Genomic DNA, 27,557 nt, shown 5'->3' with positions numbered 1-27,557 from the left:
CACCTTCCCGGGCAGCGGTAGCAACTGCAGAACTGCTGGAGACAATCTTTCTAGACAAGGCAGTTGAGGAGGAGGGAACGATTGGAGGGGGGGGTTGGCCTGGCGTGCACTCCGCACTTCGGGAACGTTATTGCGCGTGGAACGGTTGCCTTTGGAAGGTGAGTGACTCTAACCATTACTCTGGTGCAAAACTGTCTCACAAGGCTTTGATTTCAGTGGCTTTTTTATTTTTTATTTTTTCACCTCACCCCCCCACCCCCAGTCCTTCCATACACACACGAAGTTTTGTCTTGGAGATGGCATTGCCGGCAGTGCAGTTTTCGTGATTTTGAGACCCCATATTCTTTTGTATGCACACGTTTAGTGCGTCTTTTTTAATTGAGGAGGGGATTTAAGGCAAACCGAAAGTCTTGGGGTGGGGGAAGTGAGTGGAGCCTGGAAACGAGTGCGGAGTCGCTGGAGTTGAGGGATCCACGTTGAAGGTGACAATGACTTTTCTCAGTCGCAGCGTTCTCAGGCGGAAAGGAGCCCGGTGGCTAAAAGGCCCGAGAGGAAAACGACTCGCTGGCAATTGTGGAGGGGCCCGGGTCTGTGCATCGCGTGGGCGCGCGCCCGGGAGTGGTCGGGCGCCGTAGTTGAACCTCGTGGTTTAGTTTATTGCAGCTCCTTGCGCGTGTTTTGAGAAGGGTGGACCATAAACGCCATTCGCTCGGAAACTAAGTTGTCTACTTGCGAACTGGCGGGTTTGAGGGGGTTTAAATCGGCCTTTGGGTCGGTGCCGGGGTTGCCGAGTGCACGCGGCGTGGCGTTGTTTGCCGAACTCCGGAGGGATGCGGATGCGACAATGAGAGCAACACGCGGCCTCTCGGAAACAGCCGCGGCTCCCACACGCCTGTTCTCCCCCGACCGCGCCCAAGCAGCGCTGGTGTCCGACGTGTCTGTGGAGCCTCAAGTTTTGTTCGCAGTGTATTCACCTGTAGCGTAGCTGTGGGCGCCACGGCGAGGGCTTTCTAGGGCGACCGTGTGCGGCTTAAGATGGCCAGTCAGAGCCAGTTGACTTGGGGATGGAGTCAGCGGCGTTGTCTGCGCCCTAGGAGTGAGAGAACTCCGGAGGGCACTCCTTTTTGTGCTGAACATGACAGACCACGTGCTTGGGGCTGCGACCTGGTTTTCTTCGGAGTGTCCAGCTCCAGGTCAGCAGTGAGATGCAGGCGCTGTCGGGTCCGGCCGCCTGGCAGGACAATGTGATTTGCTGATGATGGCGTCTTGCCAGTTTAAAAAGCAGAGTGAAAGTCGCCAACTCCGCGCGGTTGCGGGGCGGGTAATCCGGCCGTTTCTTATTAAGGACAGGGCAAACTTTGATGAAATGGGTTTGCAGCCGAGGGGAGGACGGCAGGACAGGGCTCCGGACTCTCGGGCGCGGGGTCCCAAGCCTTCCCCGGGGTGATCGTCAAGTGTCTCGTCCCTGGGAAACAATCCGACATCCTGATGCTGCACGTAGGCAGCGCCGGGCTGGACAGAAAACAAAGAGCTGCATGTGCCCATGCGGGCCCCGCTGGCGCTCAGGGCGGCTGCGGGCGGAGGGCCGTGCCGGCTGGGCCCCCCGAAGTTCGGGCGAGTTTCGGGAGGGGCTTTTGTCCCTCAGCCCCTCGCGGGGAAACTTTGGCGGCACTACTTGTGTGAGGTGCCATGCTGGTGCACGGGGAGGCGGCAGGCTTCCGCGCTCCGGGCCGGCGGGCGAGGGAGGCAGTGTCTTGGGGTCCTGCAGCTTCAGCCCCAGCGCCGCATACCGCGACGGCTCAGGGGCCGGGAGATTGTGGCCCCGAGTTCTTGGCCGGTTACCCGCGGCCCGGAGCTTGAGTCTGGGAGGTCTGTGGATTCGCCTTTGAAGTCGAACTGTTGCCATGTTTGAATTACGTCAGGGTAAAGCCATGAGGAGGAACAAGCCCCGGCAGCGCGGCGTGCGGGAGGCGCGGCCTGCGGGAGGCGCCGGGCTGGGCGGGCGGCGGGGAGGGTGCGGGGGCCCGTTGTTCCGGCGCAGGTGAGGGAGGAGGAGGGACGCAGTTCACCTCCGGCTGCCCTCGCCAGGGCCAGCAGCTCTCCACGGGAACTTTCTTCCCGACCAAAGTTGGTTTATTTACCAACAAATCCACCCGGGAGCATTTGTATTTGCTGCCTTGTTGCCTCTTTCTCGGCGGTCACCGCGTGCACAAGGGAGAAGCGCAATTTGGGGAGACCCAAAGGCCGTGGGCGGGGACCCGACGGCCGTGGGAGGACGGGAGAGGCATTTTGCTGCTTTCGGGGAAACCGGTGAATGCGGCGAGCACCCCCAATCCCCGCAGCTGAGGCTTGGCTCGCACGTTCAGGGAACCCAGCCCCGACGACACACGGAAAACCACCGTGAGGAAGTTTCGGGGCTCTCGGCTGTCCTACAAAGGGAAGTGAGGACTGTGGCCGAATGGTGCACGCTGCTGTTTTCTTTGTGTGTTTATGAGTGGGAGGGGGAACCGGGAGGGGCGAGGTTTGTTTTGGTGGGTGGGAGGTTTCTTGGGGTGGTAGGGAGGTGCAGAGTTTGTTCTGGTAACTGTGACCCTAGTAGGTTTCTTTGTTTTTATTTTCTTCCTCTAACCCTCTATTGCTAGACGAGGAATTAACGTTTAGTCAAGGGTGGACACTGTGCGACACAGTTTTACCCCAGCAATCCTTTCCCCGAGCTCCTCATGTTGTCCGAAGGAAGGTTAAGAAAACTCCCCCTCCTCCCATTTTCTTATAATTATTTAAAAAATGAATTTGACCTTGTCAGTAAAACTACCCTGAAAGCACCTGTTTTTGAACTTGAGTTTGCCACACTTGCCTTTGAATAATTTTCTGTTGCAAAACCTAACACGTTTATTAGTTGCTCAATTTAAATTCAAGCCTGGGAGTTTGTTTCTGGTGGAGCTGGAGAAAAGCCTGATGGCATTTGAAGTATTTTTATAATAATTTGGGGAAGGGCGATCTTTCTTGGCCCTGAAGGTTTGCTTGGCTCAATGTGTGGTGATTATTCACTGCATTATCTTCGGATGACCTTGAAGAAGCGTGTAAATAAGGAGTTGGGCCTTTCTTGGAGATTAAATATGGGGGTTGGGAGGAAGCTGCGAGGGGGATGACAACAGGGCAGTGGCTCGCCTTCCCTGCTAGCTTCCTCCTCGTTCCTGTGAATTCGGTTGACCTTCTGGTTACCCCTCTTGGATTTTCTTTTCATAGCTAACTTTTTTTTGGGTACGTTGCCCCAGGCATAGCTCAAAATTTATGCTGGTTTGACACATGGATGCTTCTTTGGTATTTAGGGTTTGCCTTCAGTCTAGACATCCGATAAGCAGCAGCACCATGTCGGTTGCATCTTTCCTGACATCTCCTACATTTAGATCATATTTAAGGGTTAGAATCTAAAAGTGGTCATTACTGGAAAATAATATCCTCAGCTGCCACGCCCACACACAGAAAAAAATGTACAAATTGAAGTCTGTTTTGTACTTTTCATTGTTTTGTTATTAAATAAACTCATTTCTCCTAAGTTTTGCTTGGCCAAATTACAAACACCTAATGGCAACCAATATTAGTAACAAACAGTACATTTCTGAAGTGAGTAGATAGCACGTCAAAATGAAAAACTTTGGATTTAATAACTTTATGGCTCCCCTTTGGGCAGTTATTACTCTGGGTCCTGTTTTTAAAATGCATATGAAGTATTTTGCGAATACATAGATTCTTTGTTTTTCTTAATTCGTATTTTATAGCCGAGTTCCGGGTAGAATTTAAATATTCTGGGATATTTTCAAACACAGTATATAGAACTTAGTGGGTTTTGTTTTACATATCATGATGTGTACAGTAGAGATTTTGTTTATCAAGGTGGGTAAGTTGAGAGTGGGAAAGACACACGAAGTCTCTCTGCTGCCTTTCCTTTTTGCATTACTTTTGCTGGAGGTTGGAGATGAGAGTTCAATAGGTAATATATTCTAGAACCTCAAGGCTGCTGTTGCACAGTATACTTAATTCTGTAGATCTGGAACCTGGATAGTCAGTCACTTTTTTCCCCAGAGTTGTAATTAGGACCTGGGGAAACCTGGCTCGTGAGGCTTAAGCAGATTTATATTAGAATGATTTGCCATGTAAAATAAAATTTTCACTGAGAAAAGCTTACGCTTATTTGAAATCTAAACCAACTTTATAAGCTATGATGAGGACATATTAATTAACTTACCATGCCAAGCACATAGTAGGTTGTTTTAAAAATAGATATTTTCTCTTTTCCTTAAGAGAAGTTAGGAATGTAATTATCTGAAAAGGAAGAAAACACATTTGTTGAGGCACTAGGGTAGTCGTTCAGAAGTTGGGTTAAAATGTCTAAATTCCAAAGCCCTGATCATCCTAATAAGTTACTTTGTGGTCTAATTTTCTTACCTGCAAAATAGTGATAATAATGCCTAGTTCATAGGGTTATAAATAATTAAGCAAGTTATGTGCTTGGTAAACATTGGCTGTTATTATCCTCACAACATTTTACAGAAGACAAAACTGAGGCCTGGGTGGGTTTACCCTGCTGTAGGAAATACTCAGTAAATACTGAGTGGAAAGAATGAGTGTCTTTGGCCCCCTCCCCCACCCTCAGTAACTACTTTCAGCTCCTGGTTGCCTATCCAGTTCTGATTCAACCATTTTACGTCAAAAAGTCGTGTGGAAATCTAGAAAATGCCATTTTCTTTCATTCTGATTTGTCCACCAGTGTCCTGGATTTCCCACACTTAGTTTTGACTGGCGCTGGGAGGGTGGTGGTGGTTATAACTTGAAAATACTTTGTTGTCTTTTGGTTCTCCAGTTTCTCCTCTAATTGAATCCGTAACTAAAGTTTTCTGTATTATGGAAGTCATCTGGAAATGCATGTAGTGAAAAAGAAGGGAGTTTGTTTTCCGGGACTAGAAGTTTTTTGCACCAGAAATACAGAAGTCACAGGCACATTTGCTATTACATATTCAAATACAAAAGTTGCAATTGAACTAAAATAATTCATTTCTAGCTTGTATTTAGTTGCTCCTATCTATAAGTTTGATTTGGCTTGGTGTTATTTTAATTTGGTTGATGTTAATATATGCTGAGTTTAAATAAATAACTCATTTTAAGATTCATTTCTCCTCACACTATTCTAACCTCCCCTTCCTGCACATATGCCTGCTTGAAATAAGCAGTATTTTTTCTACCAATTGTTAATGAAAGCATTGAGTTGTTTATTAATCATCTCTAATTAAAATAATTCTTTCAGTTTACGTTTCCTTAAAATCTTTAAGCCTCACTTTTTTTCCTACAAAAGTCTATAGACTAGATAAAAGAAAAATGACTCCTGTCAAAATATTAATTTTTTAATACACATCTTTATTGTGGACATCATTTTTCATGCCCTTAAATATATTGTTCAGATCTATTTTGGCTACCTCACTCTAAGGGTAGTTAGCAAATTCCACCTGTTTCAGTGTACTATGTACAATCAGCACCTGGTTGTAATATGACTTAGTTCCTGCCCTGCCATAGTGTATTTTACCATTGAGTAGAGGAGATAGATAATAGAGTAAACAAGTATATGAAATATTGTGTGTTATTCTAATAAAGATATGGAAAGATTTTGTAAAAAAATCATTCTTACAGCATTTCTCAGGTTAAGGGGATAGACGAGAAACCATCAGACAGAAATAATAGCCTTAGTAGAGATATGTGGCTAGTTATTAAAGTTGGTTTGACACTCCTAGAATATCAGAATTCCGAGTTGGTAGCAGCTGGTAGGCAGGACCAGATCCTGAAAAGCTTTGAATTTCTTGCCAAGTAGTTTAGATATTATCCTGAAGCCAGTGTTGGTACCTTGGAAGAGATGATTAATATTTGAACTTGAGGAAGATACCACCTGTTTGAAGAATGTGGGGAAGTCGGTTCTGAGGCCCTGACGAGTTCAAGCACCGTGATGAGGGACATGAAGCAGAGAAATGAAAGAAGCAGCAGAATCTAAGGACTCATAGTGGGGGCCATGCAGAGGCTGAGAAGGGAGAGCACAGTTGACTCAGATTTTTGTGTGTGACTATGGATAATAACCCAGATATGTGAACACAGGAAGAGCGTGCTTGGAAGACAAGGTTTTATAATCAATTGAGGGCGTTTACAGGTTAGCATTACCAGTCCTTGTGTTGATGCTTTACAGATATTATTCAGAAGAATTGGGATTTATCTTTATTTTCTAAATGAGGAAATTGAAAGGTCAGAGAGTGTAAGGAACTTACCTGAGCTTTGGGTTAGACCAGGTGTGTGCTACCATACCTTCCTAACATTTTTGTCAATCAATAATGGGGAGAACAGCTTCACAGGAAAGAGTATGATCCAGTTTCATGACCTGAAGTTTCCTTGAAAAGGCTAAATTCCTCTTTTCCCACAGACCTTGGCTTAAAAGAAAGCCTTCAGAAATCTGGTTTGTACCTTCAGTTTAATTTGTTGGACATGCCCTGGGATACAGTTTATATTTCTGTAATGTGCAAGTCGTATAAATGCAAGGAAATAAATGGTATACATAGACTGATATTTTCAAACTCTTGCTTTGCAGCATCCCTGGAAAGTAGAAGTGAGATTTCACCCCAATATTACAGAGGAACAAATAAAATTAGACGTGACTTCCTATTCAGTTATAACGACAAAAGCAGAAATAGATTCCAACTCGACTCATTACAGTGCCTTTTCACCAGACTCAGTAGTTACACGTTGTTTCCTGACTGATAATCATTCCTAAAAGCAAATAAATACCATCTCTCCAATCTTGACAACTTTCTCATCCGCTGGAATTGCTTGCATTTGTGATTTTTTTTTTTTTCCAAATTTGTAAACCTGTGTTATTTTAGCTGAGGGCTTATTTCTGAGTTTGACCCCTTTCCTGTAGGATGAGTTCTAGGCTCTTCTGTGGATTCCGTAGGCAGCCACAGTTATAAATACTTTGCCATATAGTTTCTCAAAGGCTGGGTATCTATTTGGAGACGCTATTGGCAAATAAATGGGGTCCACCACCCCTTTCTCAGCTTTTATCCCTGCAAGTTTAAATTTATCTTTTAAAAGTGAATAAATAAATTCAGAATCTTTGATGCTGGGATGTGGGCTGGCATCTGGAAGCAGGTAAGAGGGGTATAATAATAGTGTTTAATTGCTCTATAGCTTTCCGTAATTGCTGATGAAACATGTCTCATTGTTGGGGAATACTGTAACCAAGTGGCCTAGCAGCCAGAGAACACAAAACACTTAGTCCTTTTTGACCCTTTGTGAAGAGTGTTGCTCCAGTTACACTGTTAGTGTTTCCTGGATCTTGTACTTATATGTGATTAAAGATAGCATACCATTGACTAAAATGGTGTCGAGGGTGGCATTACCAATTACAGCAGCTCAAGATTGCTCATAGCTTTTGGTCACAGGTGGTTTTTCTTGTTTATTTCTCTTCTTTTCCATCACCCTATCACTTCAAGTTCAGCTCTAAAGAAATAACACCCCCTTCACTGCAAAGTTGCCTTTGGTTGCTCAGTTCATTTGGTCTTTTTTCACCCCTGCTTCCTTCCCACTTTACAAATCTGTTGCTTGTCTCTTCTCTGCAGTTTCCTTCCCATTCTGCTCTATGTCTGTTCTGATCTTACTATTCTGTACTCTTCCATGAAGTATATTTATTTCCTAATGTGTATCTCTCCATCTGTATGTCTTTGAGGAAGTTTATTTAAGATTTCTGGGCTTTTTCAGATTCCTCTTAAGTCAAGGTATGTGAGGGTAACTTAATGTTTTGGAGCATGGTGCTTGCTCTTGACTTAAAAAATGGCAGTATAGAAGGTAGTAAAAAGTAAAGTGAAAGTAAGCTTCCTTCATTCTTGCACCCCTCAGAGGCAACCACTAGTTACTAGTTTTTGAAAATCTATTTTCAAATGCCAGTTTGTTTGAGGTCTCATTTTTAAAACATGCTATGGGATTATACTGTGTAACTATTATCCAACTTGCTTATTTCACAGAAAATATCTTGGATAGTTCCCTCCATGCACATGTCATAGATCTGCATTCTTTTTGAGGGCTGAATATTTATAAGAAATCATCTTTAAGTTCAGAATTACATACAAAACTTTCCTTAAATAGCATCTTTTCAGTATTGGCTGTTGCTGTGAAGATTCCTTTTCTTTCCCATTTGTATTATATTGCACTTTAAACTTACCTTCCGTGTATGGAATTAAATGTAAAATAAGATCACCCCTGCTTTTTTGGTCTCATAGTCTCATTAGATTAATTCAGAATTGGCCCTTTTATATCTCTGATATACAGGGGTTTACCTTACCCTTTCCTTGTCTCAACCTTAAGTTGGCATTCCCCATCTTCTCATTAAGTCGATAATAGATTTGTATGAAAGTTACAACTTTAAAGTAGGAAAAAAAACCCAAGAAACCAATCAAAACAAATGTTTCAAATTAATTGTATTTTAAAAATTCACTTTTTGTTGTCTGTATATATTTTGTTCATGTAAACAGTTATTTCTCTTAATGGTTTTCTTGACTTAGCTGTTACTAACTTTAATCTTTTTAACTTTGGAGAGTGAACTAAATTGGACAGAACAGTAATTTTAGTGTGGCTTACTTGTCTTTAACTGTTACAGTATTTTAAAAATTTGTGGCTATTTGGGTGACTGTAACCAAAGAAATAATGTCGATGGACGTTCTTTAAAAAATGTGAAGTGCTATGCAGAGCTTTTAAAAAAAGTTGAATCAACACATTTATTGAGTATCTCCTAAGTGACTGGCACTATTCTAGATGCTGAGGTCACAAAGCTGAATAAAGACGAATTCCTAACCCATTGTTTTTATTTTTAAAAATAAGCTTATTGAGATATCATGCACGTAACCATACAATTTACTCTAAAAGAGTACAGTTCAGTGGCTTTGCAGAGTTTGGCAACTATCACAACTATCTTAATTTTAGAAGAAAAATGACAGTTTTTCATCAGCATTTTAAGTCTTTCCTGATTTTTGGCTTTATCTCAAAAGCTTAATTTTCTTCTGCTTTCCCCAAACACATGCATGCGGGTGAGATTGTATGGGGTCCACTCTCATCTGTGACTGTTCATCAGTTAGGAAGCAGATGGTGTTAGCGTCCTTCTATTAAAACAGTGCTGAGTGACGTCTCGCTTATGAGAATAGATGCAAAAGTCACAAATAGTTTAATAACTGACAGTTTTGAACAACAAAATAGATTGTTCTGGAGGAATCAATTAATATTGCACAAGTGTGGGACTAGAAAAGAAATATTCTAAAGAACCACTAGGTTTGTTGTAATAACAAATCCCAAGTTTAAAATCAAGTTGTGCCACACCCACCCACCTCTTTCTCAAATATGTAAAGTAACTTGGTTTCAGAGTCATTTTTGTGTTCTTAGTTTTCTTCCAGAGTTCCTGTTAGGTGTTTTTTGTTTTCAACAGTATTAGTGGGTCTGTAGATTTTGTGAAAATACTTTCAGTTAATCTCTGGGCAACACCAACCACTGCTTAAACGGGGATGCTGTAAACAAAGCCCAGAATGAAACCCCTATGTATTCGCTGCAGATTCCCAGGTGCCCCTCAAGCGCAGGAATAAGCTCAGAAAAGGTTTAGTAGGTTTATTAAGTAATCATCCATTAAAAGGTTCATACGCAATACTTGTGTGTTGCATCAGGATAAGTGTCTGACACCTGACTGCATTTGCACTGCCCAGAAGAGATTGAACCCCAGGGTTTAGATCCCTCTCCTTTTGGCGGAAGAATTTTGTCAGGAGAAACATAAGGTCACAGATCATAAGGTCATTGATCATAAAAGATGATCAATCAGAAGACATCAGCCTATTTTATTTTTCCTGATGTCTTAAGAAAAATATTCCTCAAACTAAAGAGTGGACTGTCTTGTGGGGACTGTAGGGCAAGTTTTGTGGCGATCCCCACCAACTAAAAAATCATGGAAAATGAACACTTAATTCATAATAGCAGCTGTTGATAAGGAAAGCCTCAGTATTTGCTCATCATAGAATGCTGTAGCCCTAGCATTCCTTAACAGCTTGCTAGCCTGATAACTGACACAAACTAGGGCTTCTTAGTCAAATCCAGCCTCTGTGAAGGTAGTTCATATCTTGAAGATGATCTGAATGCTGTATGGTTTTGATGGCCTGTTTATTTGTGGGGAGGAAAGGGGATTGTGAGGGTAGAGATAGGAATCTATCTGTTGTAATAGGATTTGGTCTCTGTGTTAATGGAATGAACTGGCCTTTCTGGCTGTACTTCCTTTGTCCTTGCTGAGAAGAGAGGCTGAAGTTTCCTAGCGCTATTGATGAAGCTGAAAACTGTAAGAGGAACTGTGGACTTTTGACCTTCTTGATGGTAATGGAGGGTGTTAGGGGAGTTTGGGAGAGCCCACAGGTTGGTGTGAGGACTAGAAAGGTTGTATTATTACATTTTTGCTTCAAAACAGGAATACATAAAGCAATGACTTAAACTTTGTTAGCACTTCTCTTTTTAAAGTTTCTGTAATCCTGTGTCATATGAAGTTGTTTTTACCAAAGCAACACATGAACATTTCTTCAGGAGGCCATATTCTTTTCATTTATTATGTGGGTTTGTTGTTTGAATAGAGAAAAATACCTGCCTTACTTCACAGGCCTCACTACACCTTTTCCTCTATATATAGAGTACCTTGCTCACTTTTTCCCTCTAAAACGGGGGGAGGGGGGGCGGGTCAAATTCCCAAGCATTTCCTTTAACGAAAACAATTAATCAACTAAGATATTTTGTTTTCTTGTTTTAACAGTTCTTAAGTTGAAGTAATTTGAGACTTAATTATTGAAATACGTCAATGGCTTTCTGCCCCTCCCATCTCTCCTCCTACAGTAGTCCCTGTTTAAAAGGAAAGCTTTAGTGTTTAGCTAATTGATTGCTAATAAAATATTTTCTTAAAAACAAATTATAAATCCTCTGTCCATATTTCAGAATCCCCCAATCTCTCTCTCTCTCTCTCTCTCTCTCTCTCTCTCTCTCTCTCTCTCTCTCTCACACACACACACACACACACACACACCACACCCCCTGGATGATGGGTGATTTCTCTGAATCACTTTTATAAATACTTGCTCTGGTACTCTAACCAGAATTGGAATGGAATACGGTCAGGCAAGAGATCATCCAAAGACAAATACTGAAGTTTTTGTTTTACTCATATTTTAGTGTAATTCTGAAAGAACTTGAAAAAGATGGTGTTCTGTGGTTATAACTGCTAAAACTATGGGCACAAATCTAATCGGTATTAATTTATTGCTGCTGTATATGGTACTTTTGTGATAATTTGTAGTTGGACACCCCCCCACCCCCCAACACACATGCTTGCCCTCTGGAGTTGTCCATTGGGATTTAGTTTCTATATTCATTGACTTTTCATCACCTTTCTTGTCCAGATGTTCCGGTAAACTTGGCCCTTGGTTTGGATATTTTACATTATCGCTAAGGTGCATGTTTACTGCCAGCTGTATTTTTGATGCATCTAGCCCTGTAGCTGTTTTCTTCCTTGCTTGCTTGATGTTGAGATTTTTTGATCATTGAGATTTTTTGATCATTGGAATCATAATTTATCTCACTAAATTTCTGGGACATCGGCCTCCCACTGTTACTGCTCTCAGGCACAGAGCTTCACGGAAGAGCTCCCCAAACCTCTAACAACTGAGGGGCAGACCAATAGTCAGGCAAAATAAGCTCATTTTTAATTTGTCTTAAGGATTTATGAAATTATTATTCTTAAACTCTAACCTTGATTTTTTGTGAATTTTACATCCTCCTCTCAGTAGTTTCAATTCAGGGCCAACTTTCCACTTAGAACTTCCCATTTATCACAGAAGAAATCCCCTCTAATTTCCCATAGGGCAAAAGTAGTGTGGGTTGATGCATATTGAGCTACTTGTATGCTTACTATCAAGTAGTGGTCTTGGTAAATGCTCAGAACTTCCCCAAAGGGGAATCACAGTAATGCAAAGGTGCAAAATAAAGGGTGGTGCCTTAGCTTAAATGTTAGGGTTCATCAGTGCTGTATGTGATCCATTGTTTTATAAGATTGTGGGCAGTTGTATTTTCTACTTTAAAACTTGATTTTTAAAAAATGCCGCCTCCCTCCATTTTTAAAATAAATGTTTGCCAGGAGGGTAGAAGGAGATAGTAGAAGCCTTGTTAAGTAACTGAGATATTCTGTGTGTTTTATACATTTGCCATGATAGTGCCAAGAATGGAGGCAGATCCAGGAGGTCTTCCCCCCAGAGCCCTCGATCTGGCTTTGTCATGTAATAATACCAAGTGACTAGGGAGGTGGGGTGGAGCAGAGAGCTCTTTTTTAATGGTTTCTTGTTAATAGCCCTCAACAAAGCTGTGTCAATTCCCTTGGCTTTACAGATTATTGCCCAGAAGAAAAGATGTTTGGTTTTCACAAGCCAAAGATGTACCGAAGTATAGAGGGCTGCTGTATTTGCAGAGCTAAGTCCTCCAGTTCGCGATTCACTGACAGTAAACGTTATGAAAAGGACTTCCAGAGCTGTTTTGGGTAAGATCACCTGATGTTCGCACCATTCTTAGAGTGAAAAAGATCACAGCATATGGAAATATTTCCAAACAAGGCGATTGGAGCAATGTGCTAATATTTGAAATCACTTATATTCTAAGCTAGTCTGTTAAGGCCCTTGCTGTTAAAACCAATCAAACGTACTGACAGCCTACCTTTTTTTTCAGATTATGAGGAACTACCAAATTAATTGTGAAGCCCTTTGTAGTTGTAACCAAACAAACCCTTTTGTTAACTTCAGTATGTATAAAGAGATCGTAAAAAAATTACCCTTATCTCTTATAATAGTTGTCCCCCAATAGTTTTCTGTTCTTTGTATTGTTTTTCTAATTATAGAAATATATTTTAATCCAACCTGCTGAGGATACTAACAAGACTTAAAGTTCTACCCTGAAACCTGTCAGGGTATGTTAGCATTCATCTGTAATTTTGTTTTTCATTTACTTTTGACAATAAACCTCTGCCTAATAAAATGGAATTGACTTTCCAACAAATCTTTGGATGAAATACTTAACGTTGCACCATTTCCCATGTTAGAAATTAGTTTCTCCACTTTTTCTTATCAAAACCTTTGTTGATTATTTATTGTTAAGCCTGGACTTTGTAGTTACTTTGAAAGCTGTCAAAAAGTCTCCAATGACCTTGACTTTTTAAATTACATTTTCCTCTTAATGTTTTCATTTCCAATTGTGTATACATCACAAATATCAGTATTTTTCTATATGTATTTGTAATACTAGAAAAATAGTAAATGAAAGTTCCTCAGATATCATTAAAAAATAGCTTGGCAAGTAGTCATATAGATTTTTTTCCCCCTTATACAAATATAATAATTAAAAAAAATGAAATTGCCTCTCTGGTTTTGTTTGTTGTAAAACTAGAATATTGTGGCACCTTACTTTAAAGGGTGGCATTTTGTTGCTTGTGAAATGTCTACACATTTCAAGAAAGATTAATTGGACAGTATTGTTCAAAATCATGGTGACCAGGATCTCCTTTAGGTCTTAAACGTTTTACTGTTATTTAATTTTAAAAGCATTCTTTATTTTAAAAATGACCAAGTAGCAGTACATCAAATTGGTTCATTGGATCTAGAAGTTAATTATATTTCTGAAACATACTATAGAAACATTGGAACTGGATCATCCAGGATGATTAGAAATAGCACTTATAAACTATAAATGGATAGTTTTTTCTAAAAGAAATGTACTTGCTTGAATTCTTTAATGTAAAGGAGACCACTAAAGATTTGATTGTTTTCAATGTTTTCTTATCAGGTTGCATGAAACTCGTTCTGGAGACATCTGTAATGCCTGTGTCCTGCTTGTGAAAAGATGGAAGAAATTGCCAGCAGGATCAAAAAAAAACTGGAATCATGTTAGTTATCTTTCTCAATTGTAACTCTGTTACATTTAAAGTAACATTAGTTTCCCCCCTAATTTAGGGAATAATGTGTCCCTAAGATGGAAAAGTATGAAAAGAATAAAGAAAAATAGTAGTTGCTGCTTAGATATAATCACTTAACATTTTGTCATGTTTGGAAGCAAAATAGTTTGGTGTAGCATTTCTCTAAGGCTGTATCCAGTATCCCCATTTCAGAGATGCACAATATACATTTCACATATTTTTAGGTTTAATCCAGAAATTCCTAGAGTTAATTAGGCATGGATCCTTTTTTCATCTTTATGATGACATTTATCCTGACTCATGTTGGTACTAATGAGCACATAGTTTTTTGAATGAGAACTGGATTTGAATCCTGCCTTTATATCACCTATTAGATGTGAACTTTGGGCAAGTTACATTTATTTATAAAGTGCAAAGCTAATAGCTGTCTTACAGAGCTGTTGTGAGTGAGACCTGAAATTAATATAAAGTATAACACACAGTAATTACTCTTTAGATGGACGCTGTTGTTATTCTCTATATTTAAATCTACTTGAGATCCAACTGGTATGTATAATAAATGTTCTGGTTGCCCTTCCTCTTTATAATGTCACTGGAATTCTTAAAATATTTTCGAGGACCTGAACAACACTGTTAAGCCTTATTTAATTCTTCTGTATGAGGATGCTAGCTTTCAGAAGATTTATGACATTTATATAAAATACTTGTTTTTAAGCAAACGTTTTTAAGGCAAACGTTTATTTTTCACTTTTTTCCCTACACTAGCCGTATACTGTCCTTTGGTGACAATTACAATATTATGCTAGGTTTTTGTTAGCTTATAAAGAAAAATGAGTTGTTTTTTTTTCAATAGCTTATCTGAGACGATCCAAATTGTGATTTCAAAGGTGATGGCAAACTTTCTACATAAAGATAGAAATCTGCAAGTAATAAATGTGAATGAATGCATGAGAAATGGGGCCATATGGGGTTAGACCAATGTCCATGCTAGACTGGAAGAGAACATGCCATTGCCTTCATGTAACTAACCTTGGGGATTAGGAGGTTTAGTGAAAAGAGTTTAAAGCATAAGTCTGAACACCTTGATTTGAATCTTGTTCTTCTCCCCACCCACCCTTGCCCATTTACTAGCATAGTGAAGTGAAATAAGACAAAGTACGTAATTTAATTTCTCTTGTTTTCCTTTACCCTAAAATTAGAGTAACAAAAATAGCACCCTTACTGCTTTGTGGTGAAGATAAAAATCAAAAATATGTGAAAACATTTTGTAAACTGCAAAACATCCTGTAGAAATGTTAGTTGTTAGGTTTAATTTTTCTTAACCTACTTAGTTTCGGTCATTCTCACCATATATAAATCTATTTAAATTTTTTATATAGCATACTCCTGCTATTACCTACTTCAAAGGAAAAAAAAAAACCCTACTAGATAAACTGTTCTTTAATTTCACGTGATGATTTTTTTTTTTTTTTAAGTGCACATAGGCTTTCACTCTAGTAGAAAACTGGTTCTCTAATTTGGCTCCTACAAACGGACATTTATCTGAACCAAAGGAATACGGGGGTATCATTTTTTGGATGGTATTAAATATTCAGTATTTTCTTCCAGGTGGTAGATGCTAGGGCAGGACCCAGTCTAAAGACTACACTGAAACCAAAGAAAGTGAAAACTCTGTCTGGAAACAGGATAAAAAGTAACCAGATCAGCAAACTGCAGAAAGAATTGAAACGTCACAGTAAGTTTCAATACTGAAACATGAGTACTTAAGAATAGGTGTTTTTATTTTTGCTTGGGGATGGCATATGCTATGCAATGATCGTTTTTTTTTTAAATTGCTTTTTTTGTTTTGTTTTTAAAGAGTGTTGGAAGGGAATGTTGACTTGGTAGAGATATCATTTCTATGAAATCCTGGAACATTGTCTTTGATTTTGATGTGATAAAAATACTTTCACTAGCTAGTCACTTCAAATTGTGCTGAGACCACTCTGACCACTATGATCTCTTTATTGACATCTTAATTTTGTAGAAACATTTGTCAAGCTTGTTTACGCTGTATTTTATGCATAAGGATATTGAGGCTTGGCGATGTGCAGAAAATGACATGAATAATTAGTGGATAATCTGAGACCAAAGCCCAGGAAAGTGACTTTAGAAATCATAACTCACATATTGCAGTAAAGCTAACCTCAGGACCTTGAGGTTTAGGGGGGACAGTGTGTGTTGTGTGGGGTAATGGCATGAAAAAGGAATGACAAATTAATAATCTGGTTCATAAACTCTTAGGAAGTCATTATTGGGGTGAAAGCGCCTGTAGTGGTACTTCTGTATTTGGGAATTTAGATTTCAGATTTTGAAAAGAAAATGCAGTGCATGTAATACTATTTTGTAACAATTGTATCACAGGGTGGGGCATTCTGAGGCAATACTATTGAATCAAGCACATAGTATTTCTGCAGCGAAAATGTATTCACATAGAATAAATATTCACATAGTGTTCGCATAGGTAGAATAAACAAACCGTAAGTAGGCGAGTCAGGTTTGGTTCCCTAATTATTGTTCAAGTCAAACCAGATTTTGTGGTCACATGGCTTAGGGATAAACTTTGTTTCTAGAATTTTTTCAGAATTATAGATATGGGTTGTGGACCTGTATTGGAGTTTTCAGGATTAAAAAAATATCTGTAGGACTCTGTTAGACAAAATATTATCAATCAGTGTTTGTTTTAGAATGATGGGAGAGACAGTTAAATTTACTGATCAGGTAGAGGGAGGAAGGAAGGATAAGTATCATCTCTTGAGCGCTTTGGTGTATCTACCAAGCACTTTACATACGTAATTATCTCAATGATTTCTGTTTTGGAGATTAGCACTGGAAGTGCAGAGTGGTGATTTATTTGAAGTACAGAGTGGTGAGATGAATTTGACCTTGTGTTTGTCTAACTTCAAAGCCCTGTGCTCTTTCTTTCAATACCATCCTGCTCTCTGGAGCAGTATAACCAATATCCCAGGACTCAAAAGTCTTTCCAGGTCTGCTACTAACTGTGCTCCCAAGTAAGGAGATGTTAACCAGTCCATAGTTATTCTGTTAATATATGTAATCTTTGGCTAAAATGTTTTAATACATTTATAGTAAAATACTTAGGTAACAGCAAATCTGTGTGTGTGTTAACTTTACACATTCCCTTAACCAGCTATATCCAGGGGGAAAAAAAAAGACTAACTTTACCCTCCATTCTCACTAGATGTTTTAGTGAACAATAGGGAAATAGTAATTTTCTTACATTGCTTGAAGTTTACAAGAATTGATTATTCATATATACATATAGCTCCTCCCTTTAATTATAGGGAAAATGATCTCTGACTAACTTTTGCCCTACCTAAGGGAATATGTCTAGTGTAATTTTAGATTTTTATGGTAAAGTTGTGTTGTAGAGGGGTTGGAGACTGAAAATAAATCCTTTTGAAATGTACGTGGGTTTTGGAGGCTCAGACTGAAACGGTTTTCCCAGGTGTATCATGAATAGTTAGCACTTGTGTGCAACATACCAAACAGGAGATACTTGAATTTTTATACAACACCCTCTAAACGGTTTCCTCACCTCCAGTTATATATTTTCTTCTTTGCATCCTGCATTTTTCTGACCTGTATTCCTCTTCCTGAGACATTCTTTCCAAAGGCATTGGACCTGGAACTTGAAGATCTGGATTTCAGTTATAGTTCTTGACTCTTACAAATATGTGACCCTGGTGTCACTTAACATTTATTTAACCACAATTTCCTAATCAGAGAAATGGGGTTTCCTAATCAAGTAAAAAGGGTTTTTTGTAAAACAACAAAATGAAAGAAATTCCTATATAAATGTTAGCTATTCTTTTTTGTCATCCTTCTTCCTAAAATCTGCAATGACTTCTGGTTGCTATAGAATAAAGTTGAAAATCCCTAGCAAGTATTTAGAGGTCTTAGTTTAGGCAAAGAATATTTGGGCTGAGTTGGTTCCCTTCTTTGCATAGTGTGTTCTGCTTACCTACGCATCGTACCTACCTACTCCGTGCTAAGGTATCTAATTACTCCTTTGGGTCCTTCTAAGTCTTACCTAATTTTTAAATTTTAAAAATTGGAGTTCTTTGAAGAATTTCCAGACCTGCTACATTCTAGAAGAGAGTTTTTCATACTGCATTTGTATATAGTTGTATCCAGTATCCCAGTTATTAGATTAAACTGTATGAAATTGGCCATTTTTATAGGTAGAAAATAAATGGTCGAATAACTGCAATTTCAAATGCTTTACAGATTAAGCACTTCTTAGAGTAGTGAGTTTTCTTCAGTATAGAGCTGACTGCTGCTCTTGTTAATTATTTGGGAACATTCCAGTAAACATTTCTTTAAAGCCTGCTATTGAAGATTTTGTTCGTTTTTTATGAAGTTAAGCTATATTATGAAGTTATTCTATATTAGAAGTGAATGAACATATTAAAAACACTAATAGGGCTTTCTTTATTTTAGATACTAATTTTATGCTTTTTTATGTAAACTTTTGTTAATATGACACACTTGTGAGCCTTACTCAAAAATATTTTCTTTAGTCTGTTTCTTTCCATGCAGGATATTAGATACTTAATAGATATTTGATTGGTTCTCTGAATTGGAGGATTGCTCTACCTACCTGTCCTGAGAGGGGGGTATAGTCTTTTGCTAAAGGTAAGATGTGTGGTAGGCTCAACCCCTATTTTTGACATTAATCTTGCAGTGGAATAGCAGTGTAATGCCTTATAACACAGTGACTAGCAACCAAAAGATTTACTTTCTGGCTTGTAAATTTAACGAAGTCTTCTGAGGGCGAAAATACTAAATTAAATCTAGCTTATATCTGATGAATTCCCTTTATTCTTTTTAGATCAGGATGTGTTATAAGGTATCATTCACTTTGTCTTTAGTTTTCAGAAGGTTCATTATGATGTGTCCTGAGTTTGATTTCTTTGGGTATATCCTGTTTGGGGTTTGCTCAGCTTCTTGAATCTATAGGTTTATGTCTGTTGCCAAATTTGGCAAGTTTTCAGCCATTGTATTTTTTTGAGTACTTTTTCACCTCCGCCCTCTTTGTCCTGTCCTTCCAGGACTGTAATGACACAGATGTAGGTTTTTTGGTTATAGTTCCATAGGTCTCTAAGGTTCCATTCATTTGTTTTCTCTCTGTTGTTCAGGCTGGGTAATTTCTGTTGTTTGTTCTTCCAGTTCACTGATTGTTTCCTCTTCCTCTCCATTCTGCTGTTGAGTCCATCCACTGAGCTTTTGATTTCATTTATTGTATTTTTTTCAGTTCAAATTTCAGTTCCACTTAGTTGTTCTTTGTAGCTTCTTATTTTTTTAACTGAGACACTGTTGGTTGAGGCTATGTTTTCATTTATTTCAAGCATGTTATAATGGCTTGTTGAAGCATTTTTGTCATGGCTACTTTAAAATCTTTGTCAGCTAATTCTAACATCTCTGTCATCTTGGTGTTAACATCTACTTGCCTTTTCATTCAGTTTGAGATCTTCCAGATACTGGATATGTGATCTTTTATTGAAACTTTGACATTTAAAAGTTATGTTTTGAGACTCTGGATCTTATTTAAAACTTTTTGCTTCAACTGGCTTTTTCTTCTTATATTCTTCTAGCAGGAGATGTGGGGGAGAGGGGCATCACCTTGTTACTGCCAGGTGGTGTTAAAAGTCAAGTTCTCCACTCAGCCTCCATTGACATCTGAGGTGGGAGGAGCTCCTCATTGCTGCTTGGTGGGGGTGGGAGTTAAAGCTCCCACATGGTGGGGTGCCCTTGTTCCTGGTGGGCCATAATGAAAGTCTTAACTCTTCAATAGGCTTCTTCTGACACCACCCAGGTCGGGGTGTTGAGGGTCTTCGTAACTGGCTCATGAGGATGGAAATCTAGACTCCCTACTTGGCTTTTGCTGGGAATGGGGTGGGGCTAGGCGTCCATTTTTTTCTGTGGTGTTTGGCAGGAGTAGAGTGGTTATTGTCTAATAAAAGTTTCCTGCCTTGCTAGGCTGCCCCTTTCATGGTCCTTTGACTAGATAAAGCAGGTTTTTGCTGGGTTTTTTTTGTTGTTTTTTGTTTTTGTTTTTTAATGTCTATGTCCATTGGCATTTCTGGGTTGGCTATTTATGAGGCAAAAAGAAAACCCATAAGAACTGGGAACTCACCTCCATGTTCTTCTTTGGGTCTTCAGCTTTCTAGCCAATGGCAACTTACAGGGTTTGTCTTATATGTAATGTTCAGGGTTTTTCGTTTTACTTATTAAAACAGGAGGAATAGGGAAAAGTATGTCTCTTATCTTCCTGGAAGCTTAAGTCCTCATTTTTTAGAAACCCTTTAGAACAAATATCTTCCAAGTATCACTAGTAAATAGAAAATAAATTCTTTTTTTCTTCTTTTTACAGACTCATTCACAGTGTTTTATGCTGAGGCTTAGTTGCAACTGCATATGATGAAATTATAATTTTTCTATCTTACCTTTATTGCAGATTCTGATGCTCACAGTACCACCTCAAGTGCCTCCCCAGCTCAATCTCCTTGTTATAGTAACCAGTCAGATGATGGCTCAGATACAGAGATGGCTTCTGGCTCTAACAGAACGCCAGTTTTTTCCTTTTTAGATCTTACATATTGGAAAAGGTAAAAACAATAGAAAATAATCTCTCTAACCAGGAAACCTTCTTACTTACAGGCAACAGTTTCCTACTTCCTTAGCATTTAAATGGCATTCGGCACACCGCTATTAGTATATATGATTGGAAGCAGATTAAGTAATAATTGAGCTGAGGGTTGGGATCTTGTGTGTTTATCCTATTAAAAATGATTTAAAATAAAAATCCTGTTAGGGAACCTAAATTTCCTATAATGGAGTAGTCTTATGTATTCATTCTGACCAAGTCTTCCACAAAAAAAATATAAAAGGGCTAGAAGTACATATTTTTAAGTCTTTAACAATGGCATTGATAAGTGGGCTAGTTAATAAGGTATAAACAGAGGTCAGTATGAAGTGAATGTGGGACACCAAAGTCCAAAAAGAGATAATATACTAGGAAAGAGAAAAATATTCAAAGAGGAAGTGGTTAAGGATTTTTTAGTTCACAGATTCAGGGAGACTAACAAATTAAAAGCAAGAAAATAAGCAAGTATCTTATCAGTGAAGACAATTCACCCATAGACACGTCATAGTGAAACTACGGAACATGAAAGACAAAATTGTTCTTTAAGCAGTGAGCAAATAAAGATATTGTTTTCAAAAGAACAACAAACACAAAGCTGAGTTCTAAGCATGAATAAAAATAGAAAACAAGAGATGAATACCTTCAATGGGCCAAGAAATAATAACTCTCAACCTAGAGATTATATTGTATATATTATATATACAAGGTGTGATTATAAAATACGGTGAATGTTTAAATTTAAAAAATTTTATTACAGTAAAAGACACATTGCCATTAACACCCCCCAAAAGTACTCCCCCTCGCTTCAAACACATCATTTGTGCCACTTTCTGAAGCAGTTCTGGAAGTCCTCTTTTGTAAGTGTCTTTATAAGCATTTAAGAAACGATGTGCATAGAAAACATCCTGAGAAATGGACAAATAGTTTCCATCATGACACTGCTCCATGTCACACATTGCTTCTGATACGGCAATTTCTGTCAAATAAATACGATGTGTCCTCACCTACCTTGTTCACTGGATCTACATTGTGAGACCTCTGGCTCTTACCCAAAGTCAAAATGACCATGAAAGGTAAACGTTTTGAATCGATTCAGGACATCGAGGGAGCCATGACAGAGCAATTAAAGACATTCACGAAAGAGGACTTCCAGAACTGCTTCAGAAAGTGGCAAGAACGATGGGATAAGTGTGTTCAAGGTGAGCGACAGAATTTTGAGGGGGATTAATGACAGTGTCTTTTATTACAATAAATTTTACCCCCCTTCTGTCTCCCACCCCTCACTCCGGTTCAAACCGTTGTTTCTTAGTCTAGTGTAAGACACAGCTTCCTTGCCCATGCCCGTATTGTGAGCCTTGCACACGCACCCCCGCCTTCCCCCCGTTGAGGCAGTTGGTCGCCAGTCGTTGGTAGACCAGCTCACGGCAACTCTCTCTGGCTGCTGGCCGCTCACGTTGGCCACCTGCCGCTCATAGCAGCACATGGTAGCCCACCGCAGCTTACGCCAACCTCCAGCTGTTCATGGCAGCCCAGCTCCAGGGAGAGCTGTTCACAATCTTAGCTGTAGAGGGCGCAGCTCACTGGCCCATGTGGGAATCAAACCAGTGAACTCAGCATTAGGAGCACGGTGCTCCAACCACCTGAGCCACTGGGCCAGCCCAATAAATTTTTTTTTATTTATTTTTTTATTGCGGAAGGGGAACTGGACTTTATTGGGGAACAGTGTATACTTCCAGGCCTTTTTTCCAAGTCAAGTTGTTGTCCTTTCAGTCTTAGTGGTGGAGGGCGCAACTCAGCTCCAGGTCCAGTTGCCCGTTTCTACTTGCAGGGGGCACAGCCCACCATCCCTTGCGGGAGTCGAACCGGCAACCGTGTGGTTGAGAGGACACACTCCAATCAACTGAGCCATCCGGGAGCTCAGCGGCAGCTCAGCTCAAGGTGCCGTGTTCAATTTTAGTTGCAGGGGGTGCTGCCCACCATCCTTGCGGGACTTGAGGAATTGAACTGGCAACCTTGTGGTTGAGAGCCCGTGCTCCAACCAACTGAGCTATCCTGGAGGCAGCTCAGCTCAAGGTGCTGTGTTTAATCTTAGTTGCAGGGGGCGGAGCCCACCACCCCTTGGGGGACTCGAGGAGTCGAACTGGCAGCCTTGTGATTGAGAGCCCACTGGCCCATGTGGGAATCGAACCGGCAGCCCTCGGAACCAGGAGCACGGAGCTGAGCCACCGGGCCGGCGCCCAATAAATTTGTTTTGATTGAAACATTCACCATATTCTTTGATCACACCTCATATATAGCACAGTATCTTTTGTAAATGAGGGCATCAGACTTTTTGATTAGAAAAAAATTGGGAGTTAGCTGCTAAGTTGACCCACAATAATGAAAATCGTGCAGGGAGAAGACAGAGATCCCAGATTAAAATTCTGAGAAGGATAAATAAAGAAGCAAACATTTAGGTAAAATTAAATAAGCACTGATTGCTTTAAATGACAGTAGTTGTGGGACTAAGAAGAATTACATGACATCAATAACATATAAGTCGAAGTAATAGAAGTGACAACAGTTAAAAGTGACCTAATGTCTTTTGCATTGTTGAGAATAAACATATTGAATAACTTTAGAACTTGATTAATTAATTACGTAACCACTAAAAGAATCAATAAAAATAAGAGTATAAAACTTCCATAGAAGAAGGGAAGGGCAGAAAATTAAAATATACACTAGCAAAACAAAATAATAATAGAAAACCTTTATATGTTTGTAAATTAAGAAACCATGGGTCCAAGAAGAAAGTGTAATATAAATTAGAAATCTTTAAAACCAAAAAAAAAACCAAAAAACTGCAAAATACTAAAAATCAAAAGGTGGTATGAAGTTAAAGAGGTAGAGAAAAAGTTATCACCTTTAATAGATTACAAAAGAAAGATAAAAATAAATGAATTGATATGTATCTAATTTAAAGATTAATGAAGCCCAGTATAAGGAAAAAAGCAAGGAAATCCTAAAGATACAAGTATAAATACAATATGCAATGGATAGGATCGGTAAAGCTAAGCATTGGTTCTTGAAAAAGACGCCACCAAAAAATTACTAGCACTATAAAGCAGATCAAGCAAAAGAGATGGTACACATAAGCATTTTAGGTAAGAAAAGGGAGATTTTGCTACAGCAGAAATTTAAAAGAATAGGATGTTGCAAACAACTGTATGTCAGTAAGTTTTAACATTTATGTGAAGTGGATACATTAGTAAAAAAAGACAGTTTTTCCAAAACTGTCTCAAGAAAAATAGAAAACTTGAGTAGTCCCATAATAAAATGGTCAAAAGTCTTCCTTTAAAAATCCCGGGTCCAGATAAGGAAGTTCTATCAAACACTTTAAGAACAAATAATTCTAACCTATATAACTGTATATAACTGGCTTTCCATATTATGGATAAAAGAGGGCATAGGCCCCAAGCATTCTATGAAGCTAACATAATTTTGATACTAAAACTGTTATCATGACCAGATTAGATTATTCTAGAGATGTAAGGTTGGTTCAAACATTAGAAAATCAACTAATATAATTTGCCATTTTGACAGTTTCTAAAGGAGGGGAAAAAATGCCTGGCTTCTTAGTGGTATATTGAAGATGTTTGATAAATTTGAACATTCCTTCAAGGTTTAAAATAAAACCTTTAGAAAAATAGGAATAGAAAGGAACCACATTGATAAATAATTGGCATTTTCGAGTACAATTGAGCATGTTCCCATTCCTATGTTCCAGCAACATAACCTAGAAAAAACTTTTAGGCATATGCACTGATGTTTGTAATAGCAAAAATTGTCCCCATCACAAGGAGAATGAATAAATTGTGGTATAATCACATGATGGAATACTAGACAGAAATTAAAATGAAATATAGATCTATGTAATGATATGTATGAGCCTCAGTGCTGTGCAAAAAATTTGCAGCATGCAGTGATTCCATATTTATATATTCCCTAAATATTACACATAAAACCATTGTTACCTGATTTTATATATATATATATATATATATACATATGATAACTATTATTTTGTATGTGATATATAACTATATTTTATATACATAAGATAACTAAGCAATTATGTTTCGAGATATAAACGTGGTAAAACCATGAAGTATAAAGAAAAAAGGGAGTGCTAAACCTAAAATTGAGGAGAGAATGAGACGGCATGGGGTGGGATTGGAGTGAGGCATGCAGGGGGACTTCATAGAAAGTGGTAATTTTTTTCCTTATAGTATTTATGGATGTTTTATTGTGTTGTCATTTTTAATACTTTTATGTGTATTTAATAATATATATTTTGTATCTACTTAGTATTTAATTAAAATAAAACCTCCAGCTATGTCAGTCTGTGTATGGTGGTTGTTTTTTCTTCAAGAATTGGTGGGTTTTGGAGGAAACAGTTTACAACTTTTGGAGCAGCCTCTGAAACTGACTGCTGTCTCAGAATGCTTTCTTTCCCTTTCATATTTGATAAAATTCCAATGTGGGATTGAAGAGACATGAGTAATTTCCATTACATAGCCACTTGGGGTTACTCGAGGAGCCCTTTTATTTGCAGTGTGATGAGACTGGAAGTAGAACCACATTGATCATGTTTTACTGGCTATAATGATGAGTAGATTTCTTTGTGGGGTTCTTTTTTTTTTTTTTTTTGTATTTCTGGTTTTTTTTGCTATATTAATAAATTTTGTTTTCTCTCCATTTTTTTCTTTTAGACAGAAAATATGTTGTGGAATTATCTATAAAGGCCGTTTTGGGGAAGTCCTCATTGACACACATCTATTCAAGCCTTGCTGCAGCAATAAGAAAGCCGCTGCTGAGAAGCCAGAGGAGCAGGGGCCAGAGCCTCTGCCCATGTCCACTCAGGAGTGGTGACTGAGGTTTATGTAGAAGGGGAACAAAAAGCGATTTAAATTTTAGGGGGGGAAAAAAAGGCAACAAAATGACCCTCCTCTTGTTAACGTGGATCCTTGCTATTCTGCCAAAAGACAATTTCTAGAATAGTTTTGAATGGGTTGTTTTCCTCACGTTCCACAAACTCTGAAGCCAGTATCTAGCATACTAAAAGAAAAAAAGACGTGTACATAATATTTAAGATGCTGAGTATTTCATAGGAAAGCTGAATGCTGCTGTAAAGTGCTCTTTAAGTCTTTTTTTTTTTTTTAATCCCCTTCTAATGAATGAAACTAGGGGAATTTCAGGGGACAGAGATGGGATTTGTTGTATGATAAACAAACGTATGTAGTTTTAGGCTTTCTATATTGAGAAGCAGTGGTTGGGGCATTTTTAAAGATGGCTGGCTACACTTGTTTTCCTTCATGATAATAAATTTGTCATAACTCAGTAACATGGACTTGCCCCTAGAGGTAGTTGTTAATACTTTTGCAATATTAAGGTCTTGCCAAGGTTCTGATGATTAGAAACCTATACTACTGAATATTAAGCAGGACAGACTAAGCTCTCTGGTGCAAATACCTTGGAGGAGTAATTTCTGAATATATACAAAGAGGTAACTGGACTGTATATGTTGTATCCTGTGTCACCTCCCTCATAATGATATTTGATATTTTAATTTATATGAAACTTCTAAAGCAGAATCAAAGCTCCTCTTGGGTGGAAATATCAAGTCTTTATGATAGGCAATCTTATATGAATAGTACCAAAGCATTACCACATTGTAGAAAACACACTCTATTAAAAATATTAAATTATCTGAAAAATAAAATGTGTGCAAGCCTTCAGGATGGCACACACACAAAAAACAAAGGTTAATGCTTCTTGGGGCACATTTCTTAGAGGCCTTGCTGAGTGTGTAAATAATTGACTTTTGTTTGTATTACCTGACTGGTGACTTCATTGAAAATCTGCACAATTCAGTTTTAGCTCTGGATTACTTCAGTTGACCTTTGTGAAGGTTTTATCTGTGTAGAGTGGTTGTTTGACTTTTTTTAACCTATTAGGGTTTGGGGTATTTTTTCACTCTTGGTAAAAAGAAAAAAGGTGTGTGTGAATGCTCAGTGGGATGGTTTGGTTTGGCTTCTTTCAGTCAGGCTTTCTAAACATTGAGATGTTAGATGTTAAGTCCTGAATGCAGAGCCCTTCAATTCTAAAATCTATTAAAAGCCTCTTACTTGAATCCAAACCAAAGTATTCACATTGCCTCTTTTCTCAAAGTTCAGAAAAAATATATTACCAGTTCAGGCTTATCATAACGAGGGAGGGTCATTTGCCTACCTTATAATAAAATGAATCAGTGCTTATTTTTAAAGCTGGATTTTAAAAATTGGAGTATAAATAACAAGGAGTGAGCCACTTTTTATGGGCACCCTGTAGTTTTATAGTTCTTAATCTAAACTTAACATTTTATATTTTTTCCTTTTGGAGAAAACTACAAGCCACCATATGCACAGATTACAAAGTCAGTTGGGTCGGCTCTCCCACAGCCGTGTATTACAAGAGTCCCAGCCATTATCACCTTCCTCTTGAGTTATTTTGAAATGGTTCTTTGTCTTTTTTTTTTTTTTTTGTACATTTTGGCTGCAGTATTGGTGGTAGAATATACTATAATATGGATCATCTCTACTTCTGTATTTATTTATTTATTACTAGACCTCAACCACAAGTCTTCTTTTTCCCCTTCCACCTCTCTTTGCCTGTAGGATGTACTGTATGTAGTCATGCACTTTGTATTAATATATTAGAAATCAACAGATCTGTTTTGTACTTTTTATACCGTTGGATACTTATAATCAAAACTTT

At 38.6% G+C, this 27,557-nt stretch overlaps 1 protein-coding gene across 4 annotated transcripts; it reads left to right on the top strand.

Annotated features, from left to right (window-relative positions):
• Nucleotides 1–27,557, top strand: SINHCAF (SIN3-HDAC complex associated factor). Of its 4 annotated transcripts, none has more exons than XM_033118391.1 (6): nucleotides 1–158; nucleotides 12,481–12,628; nucleotides 13,924–14,023; nucleotides 15,662–15,788; nucleotides 20,574–20,724; nucleotides 25,514–25,702. In XM_033118391.1, exons 2-6 carry the CDS (start codon nucleotides 12,501–12,503, stop codon nucleotides 25,671–25,673), a joined length of 666 nt encoding a protein of 221 aa, XP_032974282.1. In that variant the 5' UTR covers nucleotides 1–158; nucleotides 12,481–12,500; the 3' UTR covers nucleotides 25,674–25,702. The 4 variants fall into 4 exon arrangements, with proteins under 4 accessions (XP_032974282.1, XP_032974281.1, XP_032974283.1 ...); XM_033118390.1 differs by lacking the exon at nucleotides 1–158 and adding an exon at nucleotides 805–1,193 and having other exon boundaries at nucleotides 25,514–27,557; XM_033118392.1 differs by lacking the exon at nucleotides 1–158 and adding an exon at nucleotides 2,060–2,437 and having other exon boundaries at nucleotides 25,514–27,557.

The sequence above is a fragment of the Rhinolophus ferrumequinum genome, chromosome 10 (assembly GCF_004115265.2).
Source record: "Rhinolophus ferrumequinum isolate MPI-CBG mRhiFer1 chromosome 10, mRhiFer1_v1.p, whole genome shotgun sequence".
Classification (NCBI taxonomy): Eukaryota; Metazoa; Chordata; class Mammalia; order Chiroptera; family Rhinolophidae; genus Rhinolophus; species Rhinolophus ferrumequinum.
Note: the sequence above shows the minus strand (reverse complement) of the source record. Positions and strands in the feature narration are given on the sequence as shown.

Excerpts from the sequence above, each read along its gene's own strand:
- SINHCAF (XM_033118390.1), top strand. The coding sequence starts at position 1,136 with ATGACAGACCACGTGCTTGGGGCTGCGACCTGGTTTTCTTCGGAGTGT. Across the intron at positions 15,789-20,573 it reads GAAAGAATTGAAACGTCACA|ATTCTGATGCTCACAGTACC; the intron begins GTAAGTTTCAAT and ends CCTTTATTGCAG. Across the intron at positions 20,725-25,513 it reads GATCTTACATATTGGAAAAG|ACAGAAAATATGTTGTGGAA; the intron begins GTAAAAACAATA and ends TTTTTCTTTTAG.